The 26,627-nt window shown below is 41.5% G+C and overlaps 1 protein-coding gene across 3 annotated transcripts in view; it reads right to left on the bottom strand.

Moving 5' to 3' along the window:
• Positions 1 to 1,817: 1,817 nt before the first annotated feature.
• Positions 1,818 to 26,627, bottom strand: part of COL15A1 (collagen type XV alpha 1 chain) — a 359,120-nt gene continuing 334,310 nt past the window's right edge. For all 3 annotated transcript variants that reach the window (XM_075826867.1, XM_075826865.1, XM_075826866.1), the window contains 4 exons: positions 22,466 to 22,525; positions 13,393 to 13,578; positions 8,929 to 9,044; positions 1,818 to 2,694 (listed from right to left, as the gene is read on the bottom strand). In XM_075826867.1, coding sequence (XP_075682982.1) covers positions 2,478 to 2,694; positions 8,929 to 9,044; positions 13,393 to 13,578; positions 22,466 to 22,525 — 579 coding nt within the window. In that variant the 3' untranslated portion in view covers positions 1,818 to 2,477. The remainder of the gene's footprint in view (positions 2,695 to 8,928; positions 9,045 to 13,392; positions 13,579 to 22,465; positions 22,526 to 26,627) is intronic.

Below are 26,627 nucleotides of genomic sequence, written 5' to 3'. Positions count from 1 at the left end.
AACAGAAACTGCTGTGTAGGAGGCTTAAAACTGGGTGAGGAACAGCCAAACTCTGCTACGCTACAAAGGTGAGGTTGTGGAAGACATTTTCATGTCACAAGTCCACCATGGCAAGACTGAGCATAGTAACAAGACAAAAGGTAGTTGTACCGCATCAGCAAAGTCTCCCCAGGCAAAGATTTCAAAGCAAACTGGGGGTTCAAGATGTGCTGTTCAAACTCTTTTGATGAAGGATAAAGAAACAGGCAACATTGAGGGCTATAGACACAGTGGTCGGCCAAGGAAACAGTGCAGCAGATCAAAGACACATCATGCTTACTTCCCTTCGAAATCGGAAGATGTCTATCAGTTCCATCAGCTCAGAAATGGCAGAAACCAGTGGGACTCAGGTATACCCATCTACTATTTGGAGATGTCTGGCCAGAAGTGGTCTTGAGGGAAGAATTGGGGCCAAAAATCCATTCATTCGATGTGGAAACAAGGCAGAAAAATGGCAGCAGGTGCTCTGGACTGAGGAGTAAAAACTTAAAATATTTAGCTGTAACAGAAGGCAGTTTGTTCGTCGAAGGGATGCAGAGCGGTACAATAATGAGTGTCTGCGGGTAACAGTGAAGCATGGTAGAGCTTCCTTGCAAGTTTGGGGCTGCATTTCAGAAAATGGAGCTGGGGATCTGGTCAGGATTAATAGTGTCCTCAATGCTGAGAAATACAGACAGAATACATACATCATGCAATACCATTAGGGAAACGTCTGATTGGCACTACATTTATTCTGTAGCAGGACAATGACCCCAAACTTACAGCCAATGTCATTAAGAACTATCTTTAGCATAAAGAAGAATAATGAGCCCTGGAAGTGATGATATGGCCCCTACAGAGCCCTGATCTCAACATCATCGTGTCTGTCTGGGATTACATGAAGAGACAGAAATTACCCACAGAAGATCTGTAGCTAGCTCTCCAAGATGTTTGGAACAACCTCCCTGCCGAGTTCCTTCAAAAACTGTGTGCAAGTGTACCTAGAAGAATTGATGCTGTTTTGAAGGCAAAGGGTGGTCACACCAAATAATGATTTGATTTAGATTTCTCTTCTGTTTATTCACTTTTCATTTTGTTAATTAATAAAAAATATTAACACATTTTGAAAGTAATCTTACTTTGCAGCATTTTTCCACAACTGCCTAAAACTTTTGCACAGTACTATATATTACAATACCATCATATCACAATGTTACCAGAGCCATAGTACTAAAATACAAAAATAAATCCTGATATTGACAAACCAGTTAGCTTAAACAAGTCACATGACATATTTGTGGAAGTTATCACAATGGTATTGTTTGAAAGACTAAAGGTACAGTTACATGAGCAGATATTCATATTGGCGATCCTCAATACGATTACTGTAAGTGATCCAATACCGATTCCAGACAAGTATTTGCACACTTGGGTAATTGTTAGGGTAAGGTTATTGTTTCAATAATCGTAAAAATTAATTATTTGGTCGCCTATTTAACAATGTCACATATCTGCTATCAATCAGACGATTTATGTTTACATACTACAATGTCAGAACACCTATCAATTTTTGTTATCTTCGCATGAAAAATTATTTGCATCATTAACAAGTGTTTTATAACTAGTCATTTCAGTCGCTTCAGTCATACGACTGATTATCTACTTGTGTAAATGGGCATTTTAGTCTACACACTAGTGTTACGGAGCCATTTTTGAATGGATCCATTAACTCATAATGGGGTGAATTATGATCTTACCCAAGCTCCGATACTTATAACAGCATGAGTAGTGTCTACTACACTACCGGAACCCCTGATGGAAAGGGAAACAAGGTAATGTGGAACGAGCCTTATAAGACTTGAAAGTTACTCACAATAAATTACAAGAATGTGTATCATATACTGTATTAACACAGCTGTCATTAATATACTGCATGTTTGTTGTGTATCCAGCTCCATGTTTGTTCCATAGCAACCTTGGAAACACCCAAAAGCTTATCTTTCAAACCCTTCGTTTTTATAGTGCACCGTAGGGCTAACCAGTATGATATATTGTGATCAGGTATGAAATCTATAGACATGCAGTTCAATTAGTGTATGTAAAGATTTGTTTTGCACCCTCTTTTATGCTTTTGTATTTCAATTGTACATTCAAACTTTCAGTTTTTAGAAGAAAACTTCACCCTCACTTGAATACTTAGGATATAAATTGCAGTGTATTGGGCTATATAATTTTCCTGCCCATGGCAAAAACGATTACCTGATCTGCTGTCAATCCAACCTTCCTTCTTAAATGTAGCACCAAAATACAGATTGGAATTGACTTTTCACCACAATTCTGTATGCAATAAATGAGGTATGTTTTCTTTGGCTATAAAAGTGTGCAAATCTGTTAAAAGTTCAATATATACATTAGGATTTCAGTGTCTTCTTAACTTATTTTTTTCATTCCATTAGAATTTATTTTTTCCTTACATCGACATTATGGCTGTTCTCAATACATAAAACAATAAATTTATTAGAGCAGCTATATGATTTTTGATCTAACAGCTTTCCACTCCGAAGTAAAGATGCCTGTCCACTGACTGCCATGTCTGCTGTCCTCCACGCCTCACAGTAATTATGGACCAGTCGAATGCCATTCTGACTTGAGCCATGCCAAAATATTTTTTGAGACCTGTAAAGAGTAGAGAATTAATGTATCTGAGACCTTCTAAAAAAATACCCTCCAAAATGTTACCATGCCACTTCACATCAACATGGTTGACAAAGTGTATATACCACCAAACCCAATAATGACAACAATGGGAATAGCATTTTCATAGGTGGTGAGCATTGCTATGTCTGCTAAAGTGTTTACGAATGCCAGAGAATTTACATGTATTGTATTTAGGTTTCACAGCTCACGATGGATATGGAAAGGTGTGTCAGAGGTGTAGTGGTTAAAGGGGGGCTGTCCAAGATTCTGGTATGCCATCCAAGCCACATTCTCTCGAGTAGGTATGAGCTGCAATACCAGACACCGCCGTGAACAAGAGTGGAGTTTGAAGCAGAACCTTTTTTTTTTTCTAATTTTGTACTACCCATTTAAAGGGAACCTCATAACTGCTGACAGGGTGATATAGGGGAGGGGAAGAGCCTTTTAAACTTACCTTTTTCTCAACCGTTGCATGACCGAGAAACCTATGTTTAATTCCCCTGGTGCAGCGGTCGCAAGAGCCACCTTCTGCTCTGAGTAACGACTCTAACGGCCAATCAGGAGAAAGCTAGAGCCGTCACTCAGAGAAGAGGGATGGAGATCGTAGCGTGTAGCGCAGGAGCACTTGCACATCATGTCCCCAGTGGCAATTGCGATAGGAGTGCTGGGGGAATAACACATCATTTTCTCGGTTATGCAACTTGCATGACTGAGAAAAAAAGGTAAGTTTAAAATGCCCTACCCTATTTCTTCCTGTGAGACCTCAAAACTGCTGACAGGTTATTTTTAAGGAAATCATTGAAATATTGTTTAACCTTTTTGTAACCAAGGTATCCAATACCTAAATCTTTTTAATTTCATATTCTACCCAAATATTTTGTTTCTTTATTTGCAGAATGGATTGGCTTTAGTATTTTCTCTAAACAGAACACGTATTTTTTAATGTTTAAGTGTTTTATATAGGGATAATAAAAATAACAAAAATAATTCCCTTTGTAATTTAACCCCTTCCCTCTTTGGCCACTTTTGACCTTCCAGACAGAGTCTCATTTTTCAAATCTGACATATTTCACTTTATGTGGTAATAACGTCGGAATGCTTTCACCTATCCAAGTGATTCTGAGATTGTTTTCTCGTGACACATTGGAATTTTTGTTACTGGCAAACTTTGCGCGATACATTCAGTTATTTAATTGTGAATAACACCAAAATTTAGCGAAAAATTTCAAAAATTAGCATTTTTCTACATTTAAATGTATCTGCTTGTAAGACAGGCAATTATACCACACAAAATTGTTGCTAATTAACATTTCCATATGTCTACTTTAGATTGGCATCGTTTTTTGACATCCTTTTATTTTTCCACTGGGTGACCAGTGGCCTAAGCGACCAAAATTCTGGCATTATTTTTTTACCGGGTTTTTTTACGGCGTTCACCACGTGGAATAAATAACATAATACTTTTATAGTTCAGGCCGTCACGGACGCGGCGATACCAAATATGGGTTTTTTTTTTCAATAATAAAGGACCTGATAAGCGAAAAAGGACGATTGTGTTTTGTTTTATTTTATTACTTGAAACTTTTATTATATTTTTGACAACTTTTTGACAACTTTTTTTTTTACACTTTTCTTTAGTCTCACTAGGGGACTTGAAGGTCCAACTGTCACATTCTTTTTCTAATACATTGCGCTTCCTATGTAGTGCAATGTATTAGATCTGTCAGTCATTCACTGACAGCAAGCTGATTAGGATTCGCCTCCGGGCGGGGCCTAATCGGTTTCTGTAATGGAAAAGCAGGAGGCCATTGTTCGGCCTCCTTCTGCCATAGCAGCAGTCGGCAGCCCTGCTATAGCATGGCAGGGCTGCCGATCTCATACCAACTGCAAAGATGCAGCGATCACTTTCGATCGCTGCATCTAAGGGGGTAATGGCAGGAACCGTAGCTAGCTCCAGTTCCTGCCATTACAGGTGGATGTCAGCTGGGGTGCCGATGAGCTGCAAACACCTTAAATGCAGCATGTCCACCATTTGTCATATGGATACGGCAAAATGCGGGAAGCACTAGCTTTCCATGACGTATCCATACGACAAATGTCGAGAAGGGGTTAATATAGTTTCTTTAACAGAATGCAAAAAATAATTCTCATACTCCCGAGTATATAAAACATGTTCTTTGTCCATTGTCAGTATAATATCTAAGAACAAAGGTCCCTATTTTATTTCTAGTATGTCTGATGCACTCAGCTGGCATGTGTGATCCACACATGGGCACAAAGCACATGTTTATTGGCATAAATTCTAAGAACAGATGGGTCGGAGTTGGTAGACATAAATTGGTCTATTTTGATACAAATTATTTATTGGATGTCACATTATTTACAATTATTGACTTTTTGTCGACATTTAGCTTTATGCACACATATTTTATAAATTATTTTCTTTTGTATTTTGTATCCTTCGACTGAGTCCTGAGTGCACTTTGCCCTTTTAATTCATGTCAGTCCAGTGCCTTATCTTATCATTTTATGATATTGTTCCTAGCCCAGTGGAGTGATTGATTCACTAACCGTTTGTATTAATTGTCTAGTTGTTCCCATATCAAGGGTTAGCGCTCCAGTAGGGTCACAATATTATTTTTCACTCCCATGCATGAATTGTCTTTTTAACTGTCTGTCAAATGTATTTCTTATAGCAATAAAAGTGTTTTTATATATTTTCTTCTACCTTAGGGTAGATTCACATGAGCGTATGAAACCTCGGACGTGAAAAACTGCAGCTTTTCACGTCCGAGGTGCATCCATGCTGCACCCCTTCGGAACGCGTTATCACTCATCCCCCATACACTAGAGTCTATGGATGGATACATGAAGCGCAAAAAATAGGACATGTCATATTTTTCAATGGACCCCTCACACGGTACATTGAAACAACAGCCGTGTGAATGGCCCCGTTGAATTACATAGGTCCGTGTGACGGCCGTGACACGGACGTAATCAACGTTCGTCTGAATAATGTCTTACTATGAGTGTGAACACTTACTTTTTGTGTTGTCTATTCATATCTTAGCTGTGCAGTGCACAGGCAAACAGGACTGAAAAACCTTATGTAACATGTTTTGTGAGTGTGTGTTTTGATAGTTTTCCATTAAAACTTAGGAAAAGTAACCCTATTTGCTGTTTTCAAGTATTTAGCTTTAAATCCTGGATATTTGTGGAAGGACATATTGCAGTACGGATGATAAATAGACAATTGTAATTTCTAAGCCACCAGGGAGATTGTCAAGAAAATAATTATTTTTTCCTAGGATGAGTTTTATGGGAAACCCAGTAAAACGGCTTGGTTGTTGGAGTGAGGAACAACATTATGTATGTCTATGGTTTGGGCTAAGTGAAATGGATGTGCCGCTCAAATAGAAACTTGCCCTCAGTCTTGTGGGAACCCATAGAGTGCGTAGAGAGGACTCAAACTGCAAGTATAATAGGCCGATATACAAGTTATTAACAGGACACAGTCATGTGTATCATATAGTACATGCAGGTACTAGCTCTAGGTGAATATAGATTACTGCCTAAGACAGTTTATATATTATATACAATGCATTCAGAAAGTCTTCAGACTCTTTTATTTTTTTCTAATTTTGTTATGTTGAGGCCTTGTGCTAAAATAAAAAAAATTCAAGTTTTTCCCCATCATTCTGCACTCAATACCCCATAATGATAAAATGAAAACAGAATGTTAGTAATCTTTGCTAATTTATTAAAAAGGAAAAACTAAAATATTGCATTGACATAAGTATTCAGACCCTTTACTCAGGACTTAGTTGAAGCACCTTTGGCAGTGATAATAGACTCTATTCTTCTTGGGTATGATGCCACAAGGTTTACACACCTGGATTTGGGGATTTTCTGCCATTCTTCTCTGCAGATCCTTTCTACTAGGTTGGATGGGGACCATTTCCTGGTCTCTCCAGAGATGTTTGATTGGGTTCAAGTGAGGGTTCTGGCTGGGCCAATTGAGAACATTCATAGAGTTGTCCCTAAGCCACTTCTGTGTTGTCTTGACTGTGTGCTTAGGGTCATTGTCTTGTTGGAAGGTGAACCTTCGGCCCAGTCTGAGGTAGAGAGCACTCTGGACCAGGTTTTCATTAAAAATATTTCTGTACTTTGCTCCATTCATCTTTCCCTCAACCCTGACCAGTCTCCCTGTCCCAGCCGCTGAAAAACACCCCCACGACATGATTTTGCCACCACCTAGCTTTACTGTAGGGATGGTATTGGGCAGGTGATCAGCAGTTAATGGTTTCCTCAAGACATGGCGCTAAGAATTGAGGCCAAAAAAGTTCAATCCTGGTTTCATCAGACCACAGAATCTTGTTTCTCACCGTCTGAGAGTCCTTTATGTGCTTTCATGTGTCTTTTACTGAGAAGAAGCTTCTTTCTTGCCACTCTGCCATAAAGCCCAGATTGGTGGAGAGCTGCAGTGACGGTTGACCTGCGCGAAGTTTCTCCTATCTGTACACAGGATCTTTGGAGCTCACACAGAGTGACCATTGGGTTCTTGGTCCCCTCTCTTACCAAGTCCCTTACTTAGTTAGGAGGGGTGGCTATCTCTAGGAATCGTCCTGGTTGTTCCAAACTTCTTCCATTTAAGAATTACGGAGGCCACTGTGCTCTTGTGAACTTTCAGTGCATCAGAAATTTTTTTGTACTCTTCTCCAGATCTGTGCCTTCACACAATCCTGTCTAGCTCTACAGGCTGTTCTTTAGGCTGGGTTCACACGACCTATTTTCAGGCGTAAATGAGGCGTATTATGCCTCGATTTAAGCCTGAAAATACGGCTACAGTACGTCGGCAAACATCTGCCCATTCATTTGAATGGGTTTGCCGACGTACTGTGTCGACAACCAGTAATTTACGCGTCGTCGTTTGACAGCTGTCAAACGACGACGTGTAAAATGACTGCCTCGTCAAAGAAGTGCAGGACACTTCTTTGAAACGTAATTTGAGCCGTTTTTCATTGAAGTCAATGAAGAACAGCTCAAGATTACGGGCGTAAAAGACGCCTCGCAAAATGCGAGGAGGAGCTTTTACGTCTGAAACTACGCAGCTGTTTTCTCACGTAAAAACCAGTTATTGGGTGCACATACTCTTAGGGTATGTTCACACACACTAATTACGGACGTAATTCGGGCGTTTTTGCCCCGAATTACGTCCGAAAAATGCGCCTCGATAGCATTGACAAACATCTGCCCATTGAAAGCAATAGGCTGACGTTTGTCTGTTCACACGAGGCGTATATTTACGCACCGCTGTCAAATGACGGCGCGTAAATAGACGCCCGCGTCAAAGAAGTGACCTGTCACTTCTTGGGGTGTAATTGGAGCCGTTATTCATTGACTCCAATGAAAAGCAGCGCCAATTACGTCCGTAATGTACGCGGCGTTCAAGTGCCTGCACATGCCGTTACGGCTGAAATTACGGGGATGTTTCCTGCTGAAAACATCCCCGTAATTTCAGCCGTTACAGACGCTGTCGTGTGAACATACCCTTACTCCTCGTGGCTTGGTTTTTGCTCTGAAATGCATTGTCAGCTGTGAGACCTTATATAGACAGGTGTTTGCCATTCCTAATCATGTCCAATTAAATGAATTTACCACAGGTGGACTCCAATCAAGATGTAGAAACATTCCAAAGATGATCTAGAGAAATGGGAGGCCCCCAGAGTAAAATTTAAAGTGTCATAGCAAAGGGTCTGAATACTTATGTCCATCTGAAATGTAAGTTTTTTATTTTTAATAAATCTGCAAAATTTTCTAAAATTCTGTTTTCACTTAGTCATTATGGGGTATTGAGTGCAGAATGATGGGGAAAAACGTGAATCTTTTATTTCAGCATAGGGCCTCAACATAACAAAATGTGAAAAAAGTGAAAGGGTCTGAAGACTTTCCGAATGCGCTGTATATATATATATATATAGATAGTTTGTGTGTGTGTGTGTGTGTGTGTGTGTGTGTTTAGTTGTTTACACATAGAGCAAACCTGTTCCATTTACTTGATGTATGAAAAGCTGTTCAAGCAATAATGGCTAACCTTATTTTCAGTATGTACAGCTATAGATTGACATAAGCATGTGGAAAATATCTTTTTTCAACAAAATGGACATAGAAACTTTTTCTTTAAGGAAAAGGATAGTAAACTGTCAAACCTACCATGCTGAATCTGTCAAAACATTTCTTCCATCAAAAGAATAGATTGGAAGCTGAGAATTGAAATGCCCTCCATTTCCAGAAAATATGGATTCCCAGTTATCAAAAAGAACTTCACCCTAACAGAATAAAAGATTTAAGTTTTAATTTAAAAAATAAAGAATATAAAACAAGCAGAAGTAATGGTTTCTAAATTTACTGAAATACTTTGTCTGTGAGACATAAAATAAAGGCCCACATTTACTGCGTAATCTAAGGGTATGTGCACACGCAAACTCAAAAAGTCTGAAAATACGGAACTGTTTTCAAGGGAAAACAGCTCCTGATTTTCAGACATTTTTTTTTTATCAAACTCGCGTTTTTCGCAGTGTTTTTTACGGCCGTTTTTGGAGCTGTTTTTCTATAGTCAATGAAAACTACTCCAAAAAATGAAAAATCAAAATGAGTCATAAAAAACGGCCCGTCGGAACAGAACGCCATATTTCCCATTGTAATCAATGGGCAGATGTTTGTAGGCGTTCTGCTTCTGTTTTTTCGAGGCATAAACACCCCGAAATACGCCTAAAAAGACTACGAGTTCACATACCCTTATTGTAAACTTGGACCAGGTAGGCACAAATTAACCAAGTTTATTACTGTGGTGCATGCAGCATGATAATTTTGGCACATCTTGCATGACCTATTAGTCCACATGCACGCGACCGTAAAAATTGTCCGTAATACGGTCCGCAATTACGTATCCACTCAGTTCTATTGGCCGTGGAGACCTTTCCGTATCGCTACGGATGGGTGTCCGTGCCGTAGAAATGTTCTGAAAATTATGGAACATCTCCATTCTTTGCATCCGAAAATGCAGACGACAGTCGTCGGTCGGCCGTGCCTGCAATTGCGGGCCGTGATTACGGACATGGCCGTTTGCATGGGGCCTTAGACACTTTGCTCTTTCTTATGCCACTTTTGATTTGGCTTATTTTGCACCACAATTTTATGGCAGTTCTTTTGGCACAGTTTTGTTGATTTTAAGCCACGCCCTCTTTCCAATGAGCCAGACCCCCTTTTCGTTATTTTTTAAAAAGTGTTTAGTGATGTGCAAACATCTAAATTGCATAAAACTGTGCTAATTTGTGCCAAAATTTGCTGCATTTTTCAACAGTAAATCTGCTCCATTGATGCAAATAATACATGTAAAAAATAGCCCTTTTGAAAAAAAATTAAGAATCTACTATATGCTCTAGAAATGTAATGTTACAAATATATGTTTGCATTTTAAGATAGCATTATTGCTGGTAATCAGAAATATTTAGTCAATACTCATATCTGTTTTTGTGTATTTTTATTTGCTGCTTAAAACGTTGTAGTTTATATTGGTCATGCATGACCAGATATTGTAAGGGTTAAGTAAAAATTCAATCTGGCCACACATAACCCTGACTAGCCACATAACTTTGTTAGTTTTCATTGTTCCAGGTTATGGTATGTAGAAGTTGTAATTGGAATAGATATTGTCCCGCATTAGTACACCTTAGGCCCCCTTCACATCACGTTTTTTGCCTTACGTTGAAGGTATACGTCAGGTGGACTCCCGGTGTATACCTTCACGGAAGGCTGCAACGTATCCCACTGTAAAGGCATAGAGCGCTATCTGAAGCGATGTGCCTGGGGAAGCTCCTCATATATGGACAAGAGCAGCAATGCCAGAGTTGCTGGACAGATTATTGCAAGCGCTCCTGCTCGGGACTCTGGCCTTGGAGAAACTCTTGACGTCACTGTCCTTAGATGGACAGTGTTCAGTGGCGTAACTACCACTTTAGCAGCCATAGTGGCTGCTACAGGGCCCGCTGCATGAGGGGGCCCGTGCAGCCTGCTGGCAAGGGCCCTCCAAGCCCGGTGGCACCGCTAGCAGCCGCTGTGACTGCTACAGAGGTAGCGACGCCACATTCAATAGTATCTGCATTCTTAGGACGCAGATACCATTGAACACCATGGCAGAGCAGGGAGGTATCTCCCTGCTCTGCCATTTACTAGGCTACAGGCAACATCCATTTATGGACAGTGATGTCAAGAGATTTACAATACCAGTCCCTGGCAGTGCTCTGGCCTGGTACTGCGGTCCTGAGAAAACCCTTGACATCACTGTACATATATAGACAGTAATGTTGAGCTTTACGATGGCGAAGTCCCTAGCCAGAACATCACCAACGCTCTGGCTGGGGATTCTGACCATGGAGAAGACCGGGATGACACTGTCCATATATCGACAGGTATGATAGGAGCCACTGGGAGTCCCTGGCTAGAATGACGGAAGTGCTCTGGCCAGGGACTCCTGACCTGGGCAAGCCCTCAACGTACCGGTAAATATATGGACAGTGATGTCAAGAGCTTTACAATGTCAGAGCCCCTGGCCAGAGCATCGCAAGCTCTCTGTCTGGGGATTCCGTCCCTGGAGAAGCCCCGACCATTACTATCTATATATGGACAGTGATATCAGAAGCTACAATACCAGAGTCCCTGGCCAGAGTGGCGGAAGCGCTTTCTGGAAGCGGAATTGAAATCCCCGCTCATTATAGCCTCAGGTGTACTGTTAACCGTTCTAATGAATGACTGACAGCTATCCCTGTTTGTACACTTATATGGGAAGGGTGTCAATCACGGAGTAGGACTGCTCACTGGACTACTAAGCATAGAAAAGGCAGGCTTTTAAATGAATAAAATAAAAGTTAAGTAAAGTTTTATTTTTAAATAAATGTAAACGTTCAGCCAAATCCTTTTCTACAGTACTAATTATACAAGGTGTGTCTCAAAAGTAATGAGAATGATTCCTTAGGCTCCCCACGAGGGCTGCATTAGGATAGTTTGGATGGAGGTTGTTGCAGGGGTATCTCATGTATAAGGGCATGCCCCCACGTGGCGGATTTCCTCCACAACTGTCCGCATCAATGCCGCACAGAATCTGCGTTGCAGATTCTGCGGCGGATCTGCCCAAAATGTGCAGTAAATTGATGCGGACTAGCTGCTGCGGACTGCGGTAAAAGTGCTTCCCTTCTCTCTATTATCAGTGCAGGATAGAGAGAAGGGACAGCACTTTCCCTAGTGAAAGTAAACGAATTTCATACTTACCGGCCGTTGTCTTGGTGACGCGTCCCTCTTTCGGCATCCAGCCCGACCTCCCTGGATGACGCGGCAGTCCATGTGACCGCTGCAGCCTGTGATTGGCTGCAGCCGTCACTTACACTGAAACGTCATCCTGGGAAGCCGGACTGGAGACAGAAGCAGGGAGTTCTCGGTAAGTATGAACTTCTATTTTTTTTACAGGTTGCTGTATATTGGGATCGGTAGTCACTGTCATGGGTGCAGAAACAGTTACTGCCAATCGCTTAACTCTTTCAGCACCCTGGACAGTGACTATTTACTGACGTCTCCTAGCAACGCTCCCGTAATTCCGGGAGCCCCATTGACTTCCTCAGTCTGGCTGTAGACCTAGAAATACATAGGTCCAGCCAGAATGAAGAAATGTCATGTCAAAAAAGCAAGACGCATCCGCAGCACACATAACATGTGCATGACAGCTGCGGACTTCATTGCGGAATTTAGAATCTCCATTGAAGTCAATGGAGAAATTCCGCCATGAGTCCGCAACCAGTCCGCCACTGCTCCGCAACAGACAGAGCATGCTGCGGACACCAAATTCCGCTCCGCAGCCTATGCTCCACAGCGGAATTTTACGCATCGTCTAAACGAACACTTCTAAATAGAAGTGGAAGTCAATGGAGAAACGGCTCCGCTGCGGATTAACGCTGCGGAGTGTCCGCAGCGGAATTCAAGTGAAATTCCGCCACGTGTGAACCCAGCCTAAGGCCGGTCCATCCTCAGTTGAGCTCGAGCCTTTCGAAGCATGAGTATGTTACAAAAGTGCACCCTTGTTTTTCCCTCTCATCAGCGTTACACGAACAAATTTTGCATGAAACTTGGAAAAACAGCTTCAGAACCCTTAGAGATGCTGAAGACAGCGTATGAACAACACTCAAGGCGACTTTCAACCTCAAGAACTGATGAAAATGTGGCCATTATCAAGGCTGCTCAGGATCGGGACCGACGTTTAAATGTCAAACTAATCGCAGATGAGGCAATCAGCCGTGTCGAGGTCTTTGAACAACCTCCCACATGGACTTCCGGAGCTGATACGAAGAATGGCTGTGCCTCTGGAATTGTTGTGTTCAGTCCCAGGAGACTTACTTTGAAGGTGATCGAGCCTAATTGTATGTTTTTGAATGAAAGAATTTTTTTAAAAATTATTCTCATTACTTTTGGTACTCACCTTGTATAAATCTGCTCTATAAAATGCTGCCCGCAGATCAAACTGCATTTTAATGTGACAAGTTCCCCTTAAATCACTAAACACTGCTTTTTAGAATTTTGTATAGTCATGTGGTATAACATTAAGTTTGGACATAAATATATTCTTCTTACCTTCAAATTGACAATAGGGAGGTTGAATCTATCTGCTCTTCTCACTATACTATGAAGATCTTGCAGGTGAGAAGAGAGAAAAGCTCGGTAGGTGGATGTCAGGCCAACCGCACGAGCCTGCTGAAAGCATTGTAAATCAGCCCGCACGTCACCAGCAAAAGGAGAGTTCAGAGCCACCAGGTGCAGCTAAAAAGAGAATTAGACATTGTTGACAGTTTGATGTGTTCAGACAAACTCAGTACCTAAATTAAATAAATATGCCGCCAAATTTTACTACAAATTAAGGCTTTGTTCACATCTGCATCAGGGCGCCATTCCGACGTTCCATCTGAGCTTTTGGTCGGAACGGAGCCCTGACTGACACAAACGGAAACGGAAACCTATGGTTTCAATCACCATTGATTTCAATGGTGACGGATCCGGTGCCAATGGTTTCAGTTTGTCTCCGTTGTGCAAGGGTTCCATCGTTTTGACGGGATGAATACCGTAGTCTAGTCGAATGCGGTATTCATCAAGTCAAAACGACGGAACCCTTGCACAATGGAGACAAACTGAAATCGACTACGGTATTCATTCCGTCAAAACGACGGAACCCTTGCACAACGGAGACAAACTGAAACTATTGGCACCGGATCCGTCACCATTGAAATCAATGGAGATGTAAACGGAAACCTATAGAAAACTATACATTCTGCATGATCCAATTTATGTAGCTGCACCTTTTATTATGTCCGTGTATTTTTCTTTGTGACAGTTTTAAACCCATAGGTTTAGATTGAAGGAATTAATTGGTAAGTAAAACGTTTTTATCATAGCAGGCGGCACACCATGGCCCTTATTTTTTTTTTTTATTCGGTTTATTTATAAGATTCAAAACAATTACATCCATGGCTATTTAGCCCAATCATAAATGGAACAAAATAGTAATGTAGCTGAACAGACCTGTCATTACATAGTATCAAAGATACAAAATAATAAAAGAAGGGCGGCAGGTTACATATTCACATTACAAAAATGTAAAACATCACTTGCAATACGTAAGAAAAACAAATAAGATCAGTAACAGAGGATACCTTATCCTGCATTTAATCAACAGTGTCAGAGGTAGTACACCAGGAGGTCCAAATCTTGTCAAACTTTTTGGGCCATTTACGGTTTTAATATAGAACCTCTCGTATGGCAACATTCCATTCACAAGAGACTTCCATTGAGTAAAGGTAGGGAGCGCAGTGGCCAACCAACGAGGGGCAATAGCCTTCCGGGCCATAAATAAGGTCTCACACAAAACAAAAATCTTTTGATAGTGTCAATATAACTCTTCGGCCATCAGACCAAAAAAGACAAAACAGTGGGTCAATATCTGCGCAATGTATTGTGAGACCTAACCCCAAAAAGTTGCAATGGGAGCGCAAGTCCAAATCATATACCAAAAATCGGCAGCCTCCTGGTGGCATCTCAGTCACTCTGTAGTTGGGACGGCACCCATTCTATGTAGGCGTACCTGGTTGGATAGGCACGATGGGTAATATATAGTTGAGTAAGCCTATTATTGGCTGCTGGTGACACCAACAAATGTGAGGATTGCATACTCTCCCAATCCTCATCAGTAAGGTGGAACTGCTAACCAGCCCACTCTAGCAGGAGGAATTTGCTTAGAGCAAGTTTTTTTGCATAGGATCCATATATAGAGAGGACACCCGAGCCATGCGCTCCTCATCTGAGAATAATTTCACTATCTCAAGTGTTTGTATGGTATGGAGAGGATATCCTTGAAATTGTGCAGTGAGCGAATGATGGAACTGCAAATATCGATAGAAGGCATGAGGGGAGATCTCATATTTGGTCCGCAATTGATCAAAGGTCAGCCACATATCAGCCAGGTATGTGACCACGGTAATAATCGAAAACTCTACTCCCTCAAACTGATATAACTCCTGGAGCAAAGGATTGTGCCATAAGGGCCAATACACAAGGGGCCAATCAGTATGATACAATTTCTTAAGATAGGTCCACACCTGTCTAGCCATCTGATGCAGTGGGATCAGCCTTGTCTCAAGCATCGAAGCTCCACCCTCAAGATATACCAACAGACCCGTCATACCCGCAGAACCCTGTAACTGACATTCATCCCCAACATAATTACCAGATGAGAGCCAGGGTCCCAAGTATCTCAGCTGAGAAGCTACATAGTATGAAAAGAGGAGATAGCTAGCCCAACCAAGTCTTTTGGGTGCCTCAACAGTCCTAGACTGTTTAATTCGGGACTCTGCCCAAATGAAAGATACCAGTAGACTGGTGGGCAGGAATAGAGGGCAGCAACAGAGAGTCCTGCACAGGGTGCCATCCAACCTAAGGCCGGCCCTCCTCAGACTCATAGTTTAAGAAGTGCTGCAGCCATTTCTGGACAACGCTCAGGGGAAAGTCAGACAAGGCTCAACTGGAGGGCACCAGGTAAGGTATGTATGTATTATTTTACCATGTTTTATGTCCCAGTCCCTGAGACTGGAGGGTCGCTTCAATTGTATCCACGTCCTTAGGACTCAAACACAATTGAAATCGCAGGCGAGGCAAGGGAACCATCAGTTCTCTTCCTCGCCATTTGGCGTTTTTCTTGTGGCGCAGGCAGCGCAATGACGTTATCGGATCATTTGGCGTCTCGGGTGATCCTGCGCCACTTACAAGGCTCAGTAAACTAAGCAGTGACAGCTCTAAGCTATTATTGGTCAGTTTACATCACGTGGTGGCTGGTTACCTAAGTTCATCGGCCTACTAGTAAGCCAATAACACGAGGATAACCGAGCTGTCACTGCTTAGTTTACTGTCACAGACCCAGGAAGGTAAGTATAATAATGTTTTTGCTTTTTTACTTATTACTAATGTTTTTTTGTGTTTTTTTTTTTTTTTACAGGTTTGGTTGTTGGACTCTTCAGATTTGAGCACTACTTCGATGACAGCGTTTTTAAAATGGTTAACAAGGATTGAGTGGGGTTGTTTTTTTCAATAAAATATTTTTTATGTTTTGGTGTTTTTTTGTAACATTATTACTACTACCTTAGTAGTGGCCGCTATCGGATTGACAGCATCCATTACTAAGGCAGGCCTTAGTGTTAGCAGGTAAAAGGCTAGCAGTAACCCCCCATTATTACCATGTACCCACCTCCACCTCCACCAGTGGTACAGGGAAGTGGCAGATACGATACAGTACCCGACCATCTGAAGTGATGGTCGGGCACTTGGGCGGATGCAGGCTGGTATTATTAGGCTGGGAAAGCCCAAAAGCTGTGGCCCTTCCTACTCTGGTAATGCTAGCCCCCTGCTGCTATGTTATATCTGACTGGTTATGAAAAATGTGGGGACCCCACATTGTTTTTAAAATAAATAAATAATTGAAAAAAAAACGACGTGGAGTTCCCCCCATTTTCCATAACCAGCCAGATACAACAGATAAAAAAAAATAAAAAATATCCAGTGTTGTCTTCTACCTAATATACTCTTTCCTTGGGACAGAGTTTCCCAACCTTTTCACGCTCGAGGCACCCCTGGAAAAAAATGTTTATAATTATTTTGTGAGTGTGAATTTTCTGCCTGCAAAAACTGTGTGAACAGGGCCTAATAGTTATACAATTAGTGCATTTATCATATTTATTCACTACCTCTTGATAACATACCAATGTAGGGTAGTCACTTTGTTTACACTTTGCTTTTTACACAGACAGCACTTGTACTTTTATTTTGTTTTGCTGCGTGTCATTTCACTTTGTTTTTCTCACTTTGAACTGTTTTATAAGTTGCTCTTCCTTCATTTGGCCACTAGAGTTTATTTTAACCACTCTAGGTTACCTCTCTAAGTTTAACCCCTTAATGACCAGCCTATTTTAAACCTTGATGACCAAGCTATTTTCTGTGTGTTTTGTCCATCGTCGCATTCCAAGAGCTATAACTTTTTTATTTTTGCGTCGACATAGCTGTATAATGTCTTGTTTTCTGCGGGACAAGTTGTATTTTTTAATACCACCATTTTGGGGTACATATAATTTATTGATTAACTTCTATTAACTTTTCATTTTGGAGGGGGGGGGGGGTAATGGAAAAAACCCCATAAATTTCACCACTCTTTTTTGCGTCTTAGATTTATGCCGTTTACTGTGTGGCATAAATAACTCAATAACTTTATTTAGTGGGTCATTACGATTGTGGCGATACCAAATTTATATTGAGTTTGTATGTTTTACTACTGTTATACAGTAAAAACACTTTTTTTTCAAAATTATTTGTTTTTGTGTTGCCATGTTTTAAGAGCCATAATTGTTTTATTTTTACGCCGATGCAGCTGTCTGAGAGCTAGTTTTTTGGTACCATTTTGGAGTACATGCGACTTTTTGATCACGTTTTATCACATTTTTTTGAATGCAGGATGAACAGAAAACAGCAATTCTGGCATTGTTTTTCATCTTACTTTTTACGGCGTTCACCGTGGGGGTTAAATAACGTAATTGCTTTATAGGTGGGATCGTTACAGACGCGGCTATACCAAATATGTGTAATGTTTTATTATTTTTGATGTTTTTTTCATATTAAAGTATTTTATAAGGGAAAAAGGGTGGTTTTTCATTTTTTTTATTTGGGATTTTTATTTATTTATTATTAACTTTATTAAACTTTTTGATAACTTTATTTTTAGTCCCACTAGGAGACTTCACTATGCGATCTTCTGACCGCTTTTATAATACACTGCAATACTTCTGTATTGCAGCGTATTATTGCCTGTCAGTGTAAAACCTACACTACAGGGAGACCTGGGGGCCTTTGTTAGACCCCCAGCTGCCATAGAAGCCATCGGCACCCTGAGATTGCAATTGCAGGGTGTCGATGTGGTGTGAGAGGGAGCACCCTCCCTCTAAAACCACTTGGATGCGGCGCTCCATCTAAGGGGTTAAACGGGTGAGATCGATGTTGAAATCGATCCCGCCCGTTAGTGCAGGTGTCCGGCTGTCTTTTGACTGCTCGACACCCGCTTTAGCCGGCACAGGACACCCGCGCCAGGCTTATGTCAGAGCGCCGTGAAAAGGCGGCGCTCTGGCATAAGTACCCTTAATGGTCACCGTGAAAAGGCGTATTGGCGGTCGTTAAGGAGTTAATCATACTGATCATGTGATGACAGATCAGGTGATCTTCATTTGGCCACTAGAGGTGATTTTCACCACTCTAGGTTACCTCTCTCTAAGTTTAAACAGATCATGTGACAACAGATTAGGTGACCATCTCCCCCTTGTACCCGCCCACTCATTGCTATGCTCTGATGCTGGTTGTGCGCTTCCCCCTTTCACCATGTATACAGAGATAATTAGGTAGGAGTGTTTTTCCATTACAACAAACCTCATAGCAGGTGTCTTGGTATTTCCTCATTGGTCCAGTGTTAGGCTGGATTCACACGAGCATGTTCGGTCCGTAAAGGACGGAACGTATTTCGGCCGCAAGTCCCGGACCGAATACACTGCAGGGAGCCAGGCTCCCAGCATCATAGTTCCCTGCCTCTCCGTGGAACTACTGTCTCGTACTGAAAATATGATTACAGATTCACACTGAGTTTTTTTACAAGTCTTTTGACACGGAAACCACGCCGCAAAACTTGCCAAAAAACGGCCGAAAATGCCTCCCATTGATTTCAAAGGGAGGCGGAGGTGGTTTTCTCCCGCGAGCGGTAAAACCGGCTCGCAGGAGAAAGAAGGAACATGCCCTATCTTTGCGCGGTTACCCCTCTGACCACCCATTGACAACAATTGGAGGAAGAGAAAGCGTATTTCGCTGCGTTTTATGCCCGCGGGCGCTCAATGGCCGCAGGCGAAAAACGACGCAAAAAACGCAGTGAAAAATGCCGTGCAGGCAGAGGAAAATCTGCCTCAAACTTCCAAACTGAATTTTGAGGCAGATTTTCCGCCTGCAAAAAACTCTGTGTGCACCCATATGTTCAAACGCAGTGACCAGAAACGTCTGAAAATACAGAGCTGTTTTCAGGTGAAAACAGCTCCTGATTTTCAGAAGTTTTTTTAACAACTCGCGTTTTTCGCTGCGTTTTTTACAGCCGTTTTTGGAGCTGTTTTTCAATGTAGTCAATAAAAAACGCCTCCAAAAACGTCCCAAGAATTGTCCTGCACTTCTTTTGACGAGCCGTCATATTATGCGCCGTATTTAGACAGTGACGCGTAAAATAAAGGCTTGTGGGAACAGAACATCGTAATTCCCATTGAAAGCAATGGGCAGTTGTTTGTAGGCGTATTAGGGACGTTTTTTCAGGCGTAATTCGAGGCGTAAAACGCCCAAATTACGTCTGAAACCACATCGTGTGAACATACCCTAATATTTAAACCAGCCCCAAACATTGCTGAGTGAGACCCACGAGAAGAAATGTCTGTCTGTCCTTTTGGGCTGTATGTTCCACTTCTCCTGTATCAATTTTTTTTTTTTTGGCTTATTGTGTGTACTATATACTCCAGTCCTAGTATACTTATGTGGCTTACATTGATTATATCACTTTGCATTTTTTATATCTACTGTAAAACCTTGGGGGTTAATTTTTAATCATTTTCATGTATTTTTATCTATTTATATGCAAAAATAACGTTTTTTATTTCATTTATAATTATTTTGTGAGTGTTACTGTCATTTATTAGGAGGTATATAATATTTAGACAGCAACTATTTTCCTTTTCGGAGCTTGTACAAGCCCCTTTCTCGCAGGCGGTAGTTCCAAATACTGATACAAAGCACTGACACTTTTCTTTCTCTTTGTACAAAAGTGTGTTGGCCTCAAACCAACGCATATACCATGAAGACGCACTGTTGTATGAGTCATTCCTTTCACAAGAAGCTTTCCACACACCGCTGGTATGGTGTTGTGAAAAGCATTGCTAACATTACAAGATGTTTTGGTTCTATGAAAATGCTAAAAGTTTACTTTAATGCCTCCACGTGTCATATGCTAATTAGCCATAAAGAGTTTTCGTATAAGGTCTGCCTTTTCATCCTAACGCCTCCCTGTTCCCTTCGCTCTCACCCTCTCCGACTAATCCTGACTGCACGGCGCAGGATTTGGATCGAGTGACGTCTGATGCAGCAGCTTGCCAGAGAGGTTGAGAGGGAACGGGAGGGCGTTAAGACAAGAAGTGCATGGCTCTCCCTGCCATGGAGGACTCTTTATGGCTAAATAACATACGGCGCATAGAGGCATTAAAGTAAATTTTTAGCGTTTTGATAGAACAAGACATCTTATAAGGGCAAGTTCATTTTTCCGCTGTAAATGTTGGTGCAAATTTGTGGCAATTACGCAATGAATCTGCACCAACATTTGCATATTTGACAGGTAATTCAGACGTTGCAGATATCACAGCGGACTTGCCACAGATGTCAGTTTTTGCACTGCAAAGGCTGAAATCTGCAATGAAATTCCGCTTCTTCTCCGCAATGGAAAGAGCATGCTGCGGAGGGGAAATTCTGCACCGCAGCCTATGGTCCGCACAGTTATTTTCTGCAACGTCTGAACTAACTTTCCTAAAAATGAATAGAAAGAATTGAAAAAATCAGCCGCTGGAGAATTCCACAGCAATTCCGCCACGTCTGAACGTGCCATAAAGCTTTGTGGGCAATGCTTTTCCCATTACCATATCAGCGATGTAAGCAGCTTGGGAGTGAATAATATAATGAGGGCATGACCTGACGTGGCGGAATTGCTCTGGCGGACAGTCCGTGGCGGACAGTCCGCAGCGGCAATCCGCAGCGTACACGTTTCTCCATTGCCTTCCACAGCTTTTTAGTAGGGTTCGTTTACACGTTGCGGACAATTCCGCTGCGGAGCATAGGCTGCAGTGAGGAATTTGGTGTCCGCAGCATACACTGACTGTTGCGGACGTGTAGCGACTTGTTGCGGACTCATTGCGGAATTTCTCCATTGACTTCAATGGAGAGTCAAAATTCCGCAATGAAGTCCGCCGATGTTATGTGTGCTGTGGAGCGTATTGGTTTTACTAACATGACATTTCTTCATGGCTGGAACTATGTATTTCTAGGTCTACAGCCAGACTGAAGAAGTCAATGGGGCTCCCGTAATTACGGGTGACTACGTGTGTGCACCCGTAATTACGGGAGTGTTGCTAGGCGACGTCAGTAAATAGTCACTGTCCAGGGTGCTGAAAGAGTTAAGCGATCGGCAGTAACTGTTTCAGCACCCTGGACAGTGACTTCCGATCACAATATACATCAACCTGTAAAAAAAATAGAAGTTCCTACTTACCGAGAACTCCCTGCTTCTTCCTCCAGTCCGGCCTCCCAGGATGACGTTTCAGTCCAAGTGACGGCTGCAGCCAATCACAGGCCAATCACTGGCTGCAGCGGTGACATGGAGTGCCGCGTCATCCAGGGAGGTCGGGCTGGATGGCGAAAGAGGGACGCGTCACCAAGACAATGGCCGGGTAAGTATGAATTTATTTTTACTTTTACTAGGGAAAGGACTGTCCCTTCTCTCTATCCTGCACTGATAGAGAGAAGGGAAGCCCTCTTCCCCTCAATACGCAATGGCTAGTCCGCATCAATTTAATTCCCATTTTAGGCAAAGCCGCAACAGAATCTGCAACGTACGCAGAACTCCGCCACGTCTGGGCATACCCTGACAGACTTCTTTTTAGGCCGAATTCAGACGACAATAGTATATGCCCGTGTGACGGCCGTTAAAACAATCGTGTGAAGGGTCCGTTGAAAAACAGAACATGTCCTATTTTATTTCATTTTCATAGATTCCTCACGGATCCCTCAAAAGACTCAAGTCTATGAGTGATCTGTGAAAACGGGACCCTCACGGCTGCAACTCGGACGTGAAAAAAGGCAGTTTTTCACGTCCGAGTTTGCACTAGTTCGTGTGAATATGTTCTAAATGTAATCACCATATACTGTCTGTGCATTTTTTCCACTTCTCAAGATCAGATAAGCAAAATTTGTCTGCTACAATTAAGACTACCTATTTGTCACAGGATGTAACTTTTTTCAAATCTTCAAATTTTAGTAAAACAATTACCATACTCACATTTGGTGTTCCGTAGTCTGTGTTTATACCTGGAGTCAGGGCAGGAAAAGGTTGATATCCCTGTAAAAAAAGACCATAGTTTAGACATGTTATTCTTTGAAGCACCATACATGGTACCGACAACTACTTTAGATAATTAAAAACACGATTTCAAGTTTGTTACAAATTTTGATCCTAAGATCAGCAGATTGTTGCGCATAAGTGCAATCATTTAATAGTCTTGCATTTAAAACTGGTGTTGCCATTCAAAACGGATTATCCCTAGACGAAGCAACCACAAAAACGCATGTTGGCGTGCGATGCTCTATCTAGATCAGTATGGATCTTGCCTTCCTGTCTATGCATGTTCCTCTGCTACAATTTAACTTACGTTGGTTTACAATTCGATTTGAAGGGTGTCTTGTAAATATATCTTCAGTAATACTTGCCTGGCAATATAAAAGTATACAACAGATATCACCTTGTTATATTGTAGGTATGTCTCCTCTTTATGTTTATTTAACTTTATGTGATTTAATAAATATAAAACTATATTTTCTTATACTTCCGCGCTATGTGGTGTTTGTACATGAATTGGAAGTGAGGTATTTCGGTCTTTGCTTCGTTTAGGGTCGGCCTTAGGATAGATGGCGCCCCTGTGCGAAATTTTCTTTTGGCGCCCCACCCCATCATAAAAAAATGCCCCATTAAAAAAGTTGAATTCCCCCCCCACAGTATATTGCCCTTTTTAGTGCCCCCACATAGTATAATGCCCCTTATAGTCCCCCACACAGTATAATGCCCCCTTTAGTGACCCCACACAGTATAATGTCCCTTTAGCTTCCCCCATACAGAATAATAATAATATTTAATAATATAATATATTATAACCCCTTTAAAGACACAGTATTTTGTCATCTAAGTGTGTCCAAACAGTATATTGCCCCCTGTAGTGCCCCTACACAGTACAATGGTCCCTTAGTGATCCCCACACAGTATAATGCCCCCTTAGTGGCCCCCACACAGTATAGTGTCTCCTTTAGTGCCACCACAGTATAATGCCCCCTTTAGTGCCCACACACAGTATAATGTCCCCCAAGTGCCCCCACACAGTATAATGCCCCCTTTAGTGCTCCAACACAGCATAATGCCTTTTAGTGACCCCCACATAGTATAATACCCCCTTGTGACGCCCACATATTATAAATAATGCCCCCTAAATCCACCCCTCACACAATATAATGGCCACCTTATGCCCCACTATCACACAGTATAATTATGCCTGCCCACTATGTAATTTAATAATTATTTATAATGAATGGCTGCTAGCGGCTCCACCAGGCATGGGGGGTCCTTTGCTGGCAGCCAGCATGGGCCACCTCATGCCGCGGGCCCCATAGCAGCCGCTATAACTGCTACGGAGGTAGTTACGCCACTAGCGAGAACAGAGTTGGAGCGCAGCGCCCCCTTCTATCTGCTGGAGTGATGCGCCCTGTGCCCAAAGGCTGGCCCTGGCTTCGTTCATATCACATGCATGTTCACATTGTTTCACTTTAATGCGTTGCCTCATTGGAAAAAAAACAATTTTGACTTTTCTCCACACCTCTTTACTATTTGACTATAATTTCAACTTCATTGCAATATTGAATAACCACTACATATAAATGTACATCATACACTTCCTTCACTATAAGAAACTATAGTCGAACGTGGTTGAATCGCTGAATCGTACACATTACTGAAGCATGTAAAGCCACCCATAGAGGTAATGTGTAACAAACACAAAAGCTATAATCACAGTTTTTCTGTTTACTTTTTTAAATGCAGCAAAATTCTGGCTAATTTGACCCGTTAGTGACCGGCCCATCGTGTTTCTACGTCGGTCACTAACGGGCCTTATTCCGATGCCATAGACTTTTTACGTTGCGGCATCGGAATAAGTTTACAGAGCAGGGAGCTGTCAAATCTCCCTGCTCTCAGCTGCTAGAGGCAGCTGAGGGCTGGGAGCGTCCCTGCTCTGCCGTGTGAGATCGATATTAGTATCGATATTAGTATCGATCTCACCCGTTTAACCCTTCAGATGCGGTGCTCAATAGCGAGCACCGCATCTGAGTGGTTTTGGAGAGAGGGAGGGAGCTCCCTCTCTCCCCCACCGACACCCGGCGATACGATCGCCGAGTGTCTGTGTCTCCAATGGCAGCCAGGGGTCTAATAAAGGCCCCCAGGCTGCCTGGAGTGAATGCCTGCTAGATCATGCCGTGGGCATGACCTAGCAGATGCCTGTCCGTGTTAAACGGACAGGCAGTAATACACTGCAATACAAAAATATTGCAATGTATTATAAATGCGATCGCAGAATCGCATATTATAGTCCCCTAATGGGACTAGTAAAAAAGTGAAAAAAAAGTTTAATAAAGTTAATTTAAAATAAAATGTGAAAAAAAATGAAAAACCCAGCTTTTCCCCTTACAAAATGCTTTACTGTTAAAAAACCAAAATAAAGTTACAAAGTTACACATATTTGGTATCGCCGCGTCCGTAACGACCCCGACTATGAATCTATTACATTATTTAACCCGCACGGTGAACGCCGTAAAAAAATTAATAAAAAACTATGGAAAAATTGCTGTTTTCTGTGAATACTGACTTTAAAAAAATGTGATAAAAACTGATCAAAAAGTCGCATCTACTCCAAAATGGTACCAATAAAAACTACAAGTCTTCCCGCAAAAAAAGCCCTCATACAACCGCATCGGCGAAAAAATAAAAACGTTACGGCTCTTCAAATATGGAGACACAAAAACAAATAAATTTGAAAAAAAAGCGTTTTTACTGTGTAAAAGTAGTAAAACATACAAAATCTATACAAATTTGGTGTCGTTGCAATTGTAACAACCCGCTGAATAAAGTTATTGTGTTATTTATATCACACGGTAAACGGCATAGATTTAAGACGCGAAAAAGAGTGGCGAAATGTAAGGTTTTTTTCTATTTCCCCCCAAATAAAAGTTAATAAGAGTTAATCAATAAATAATATGTCCCCCAAAATGGTGCTATTGAAAAGTACAACTTGTCCCGCAAAAAACAAGACTTTATACAGCTATGTCGACGCAAAAATAAAAACGTTATAGCTCTTGGAATGCGACGATGGAAAAACTTCAAAAATGGCCTGGTCATTAAGGTCCAAAATAGGCTGGTCATTAAGGGGTTAAATCAACTATTTTGCTTTAGGCTGAATGAGCGTTTTACTGCATTTTACTGCATTTTTACTGCAGTTTTGTAGCACTTTTCATGTGCTTTTTTTTATTGCTGTGAGAAACGCATGGTAAAAATAAAATGCATTTACCGCGAATCATTGCGGTTTTGTGATGCAGGTTTTGGCTGTTGTGAAAGTGATTAGAATATGTTTAAAAGATAACATTTTGCATGGACTCCATTTTGTATGGTAGGCGTCCATTTTGGATCGTTGGAATCCATCTTTTGGCCTGAAGGAACCATCTTGAGATTAATAAGTAAAAAGTAATATGTCAGCAGATGTCTTGAAGCAATTCTATGTTATGTGTTCTTGAATTGAATGTTTTATTACTCTTGTAAGGAGAGATCAAATGGCCTTGGTTAAATGAACAATGACATTGTTTACCATGAGGGAAGGGGATTCAGCCCTCTGTTTAAATGATTTAATCTTATCTGCAGTCTCCATTCTCTAGTGAGATAAGAAGTAGACAAATTAACTTGTGTCTCTGAAATGTGTGTCTTCTCCATGGGACAAGGTTCAGGCCACCTGGGGCTTGGAGGGTGAAGAATTATTATAATGCATTGAAATATTCTCATTGGCTGAATCAGAGTCATTATCATATTGTAGATGATTGGCTAAAACCAAAGCCTACACCTTTCCTGTCATTATACTTATATACTTGTTTGGATCAATAAAGATCAGAGAAGGAATTTGAGCATACAAGCATGGTCTCTTGTGTCATCTTTTCTCTCAGATATATATATCTATCACCTATGATTTGGAAACTGGATAAATCACTGGAGGGCGGGTATCGGTTGACATACCCATTACAAATTTCAGTCTAATATATTTTGGCCCATGATTGCGTTAACAGCTGTGTGGTTATAACAAGTGAAGCACATTGAAACGTGCTTCATCTGTAATAGCAGCACATATGAAAACCACATT

This window comes from Rhinoderma darwinii, chromosome 5 (genome assembly GCF_050947455.1).
Source record: "Rhinoderma darwinii isolate aRhiDar2 chromosome 5, aRhiDar2.hap1, whole genome shotgun sequence".
NCBI lineage: Eukaryota > Metazoa > Chordata > Amphibia > Anura > Rhinodermatidae > Rhinoderma > Rhinoderma darwinii.
This window is presented reverse-complemented; position numbering and strand designations above follow the sequence as displayed.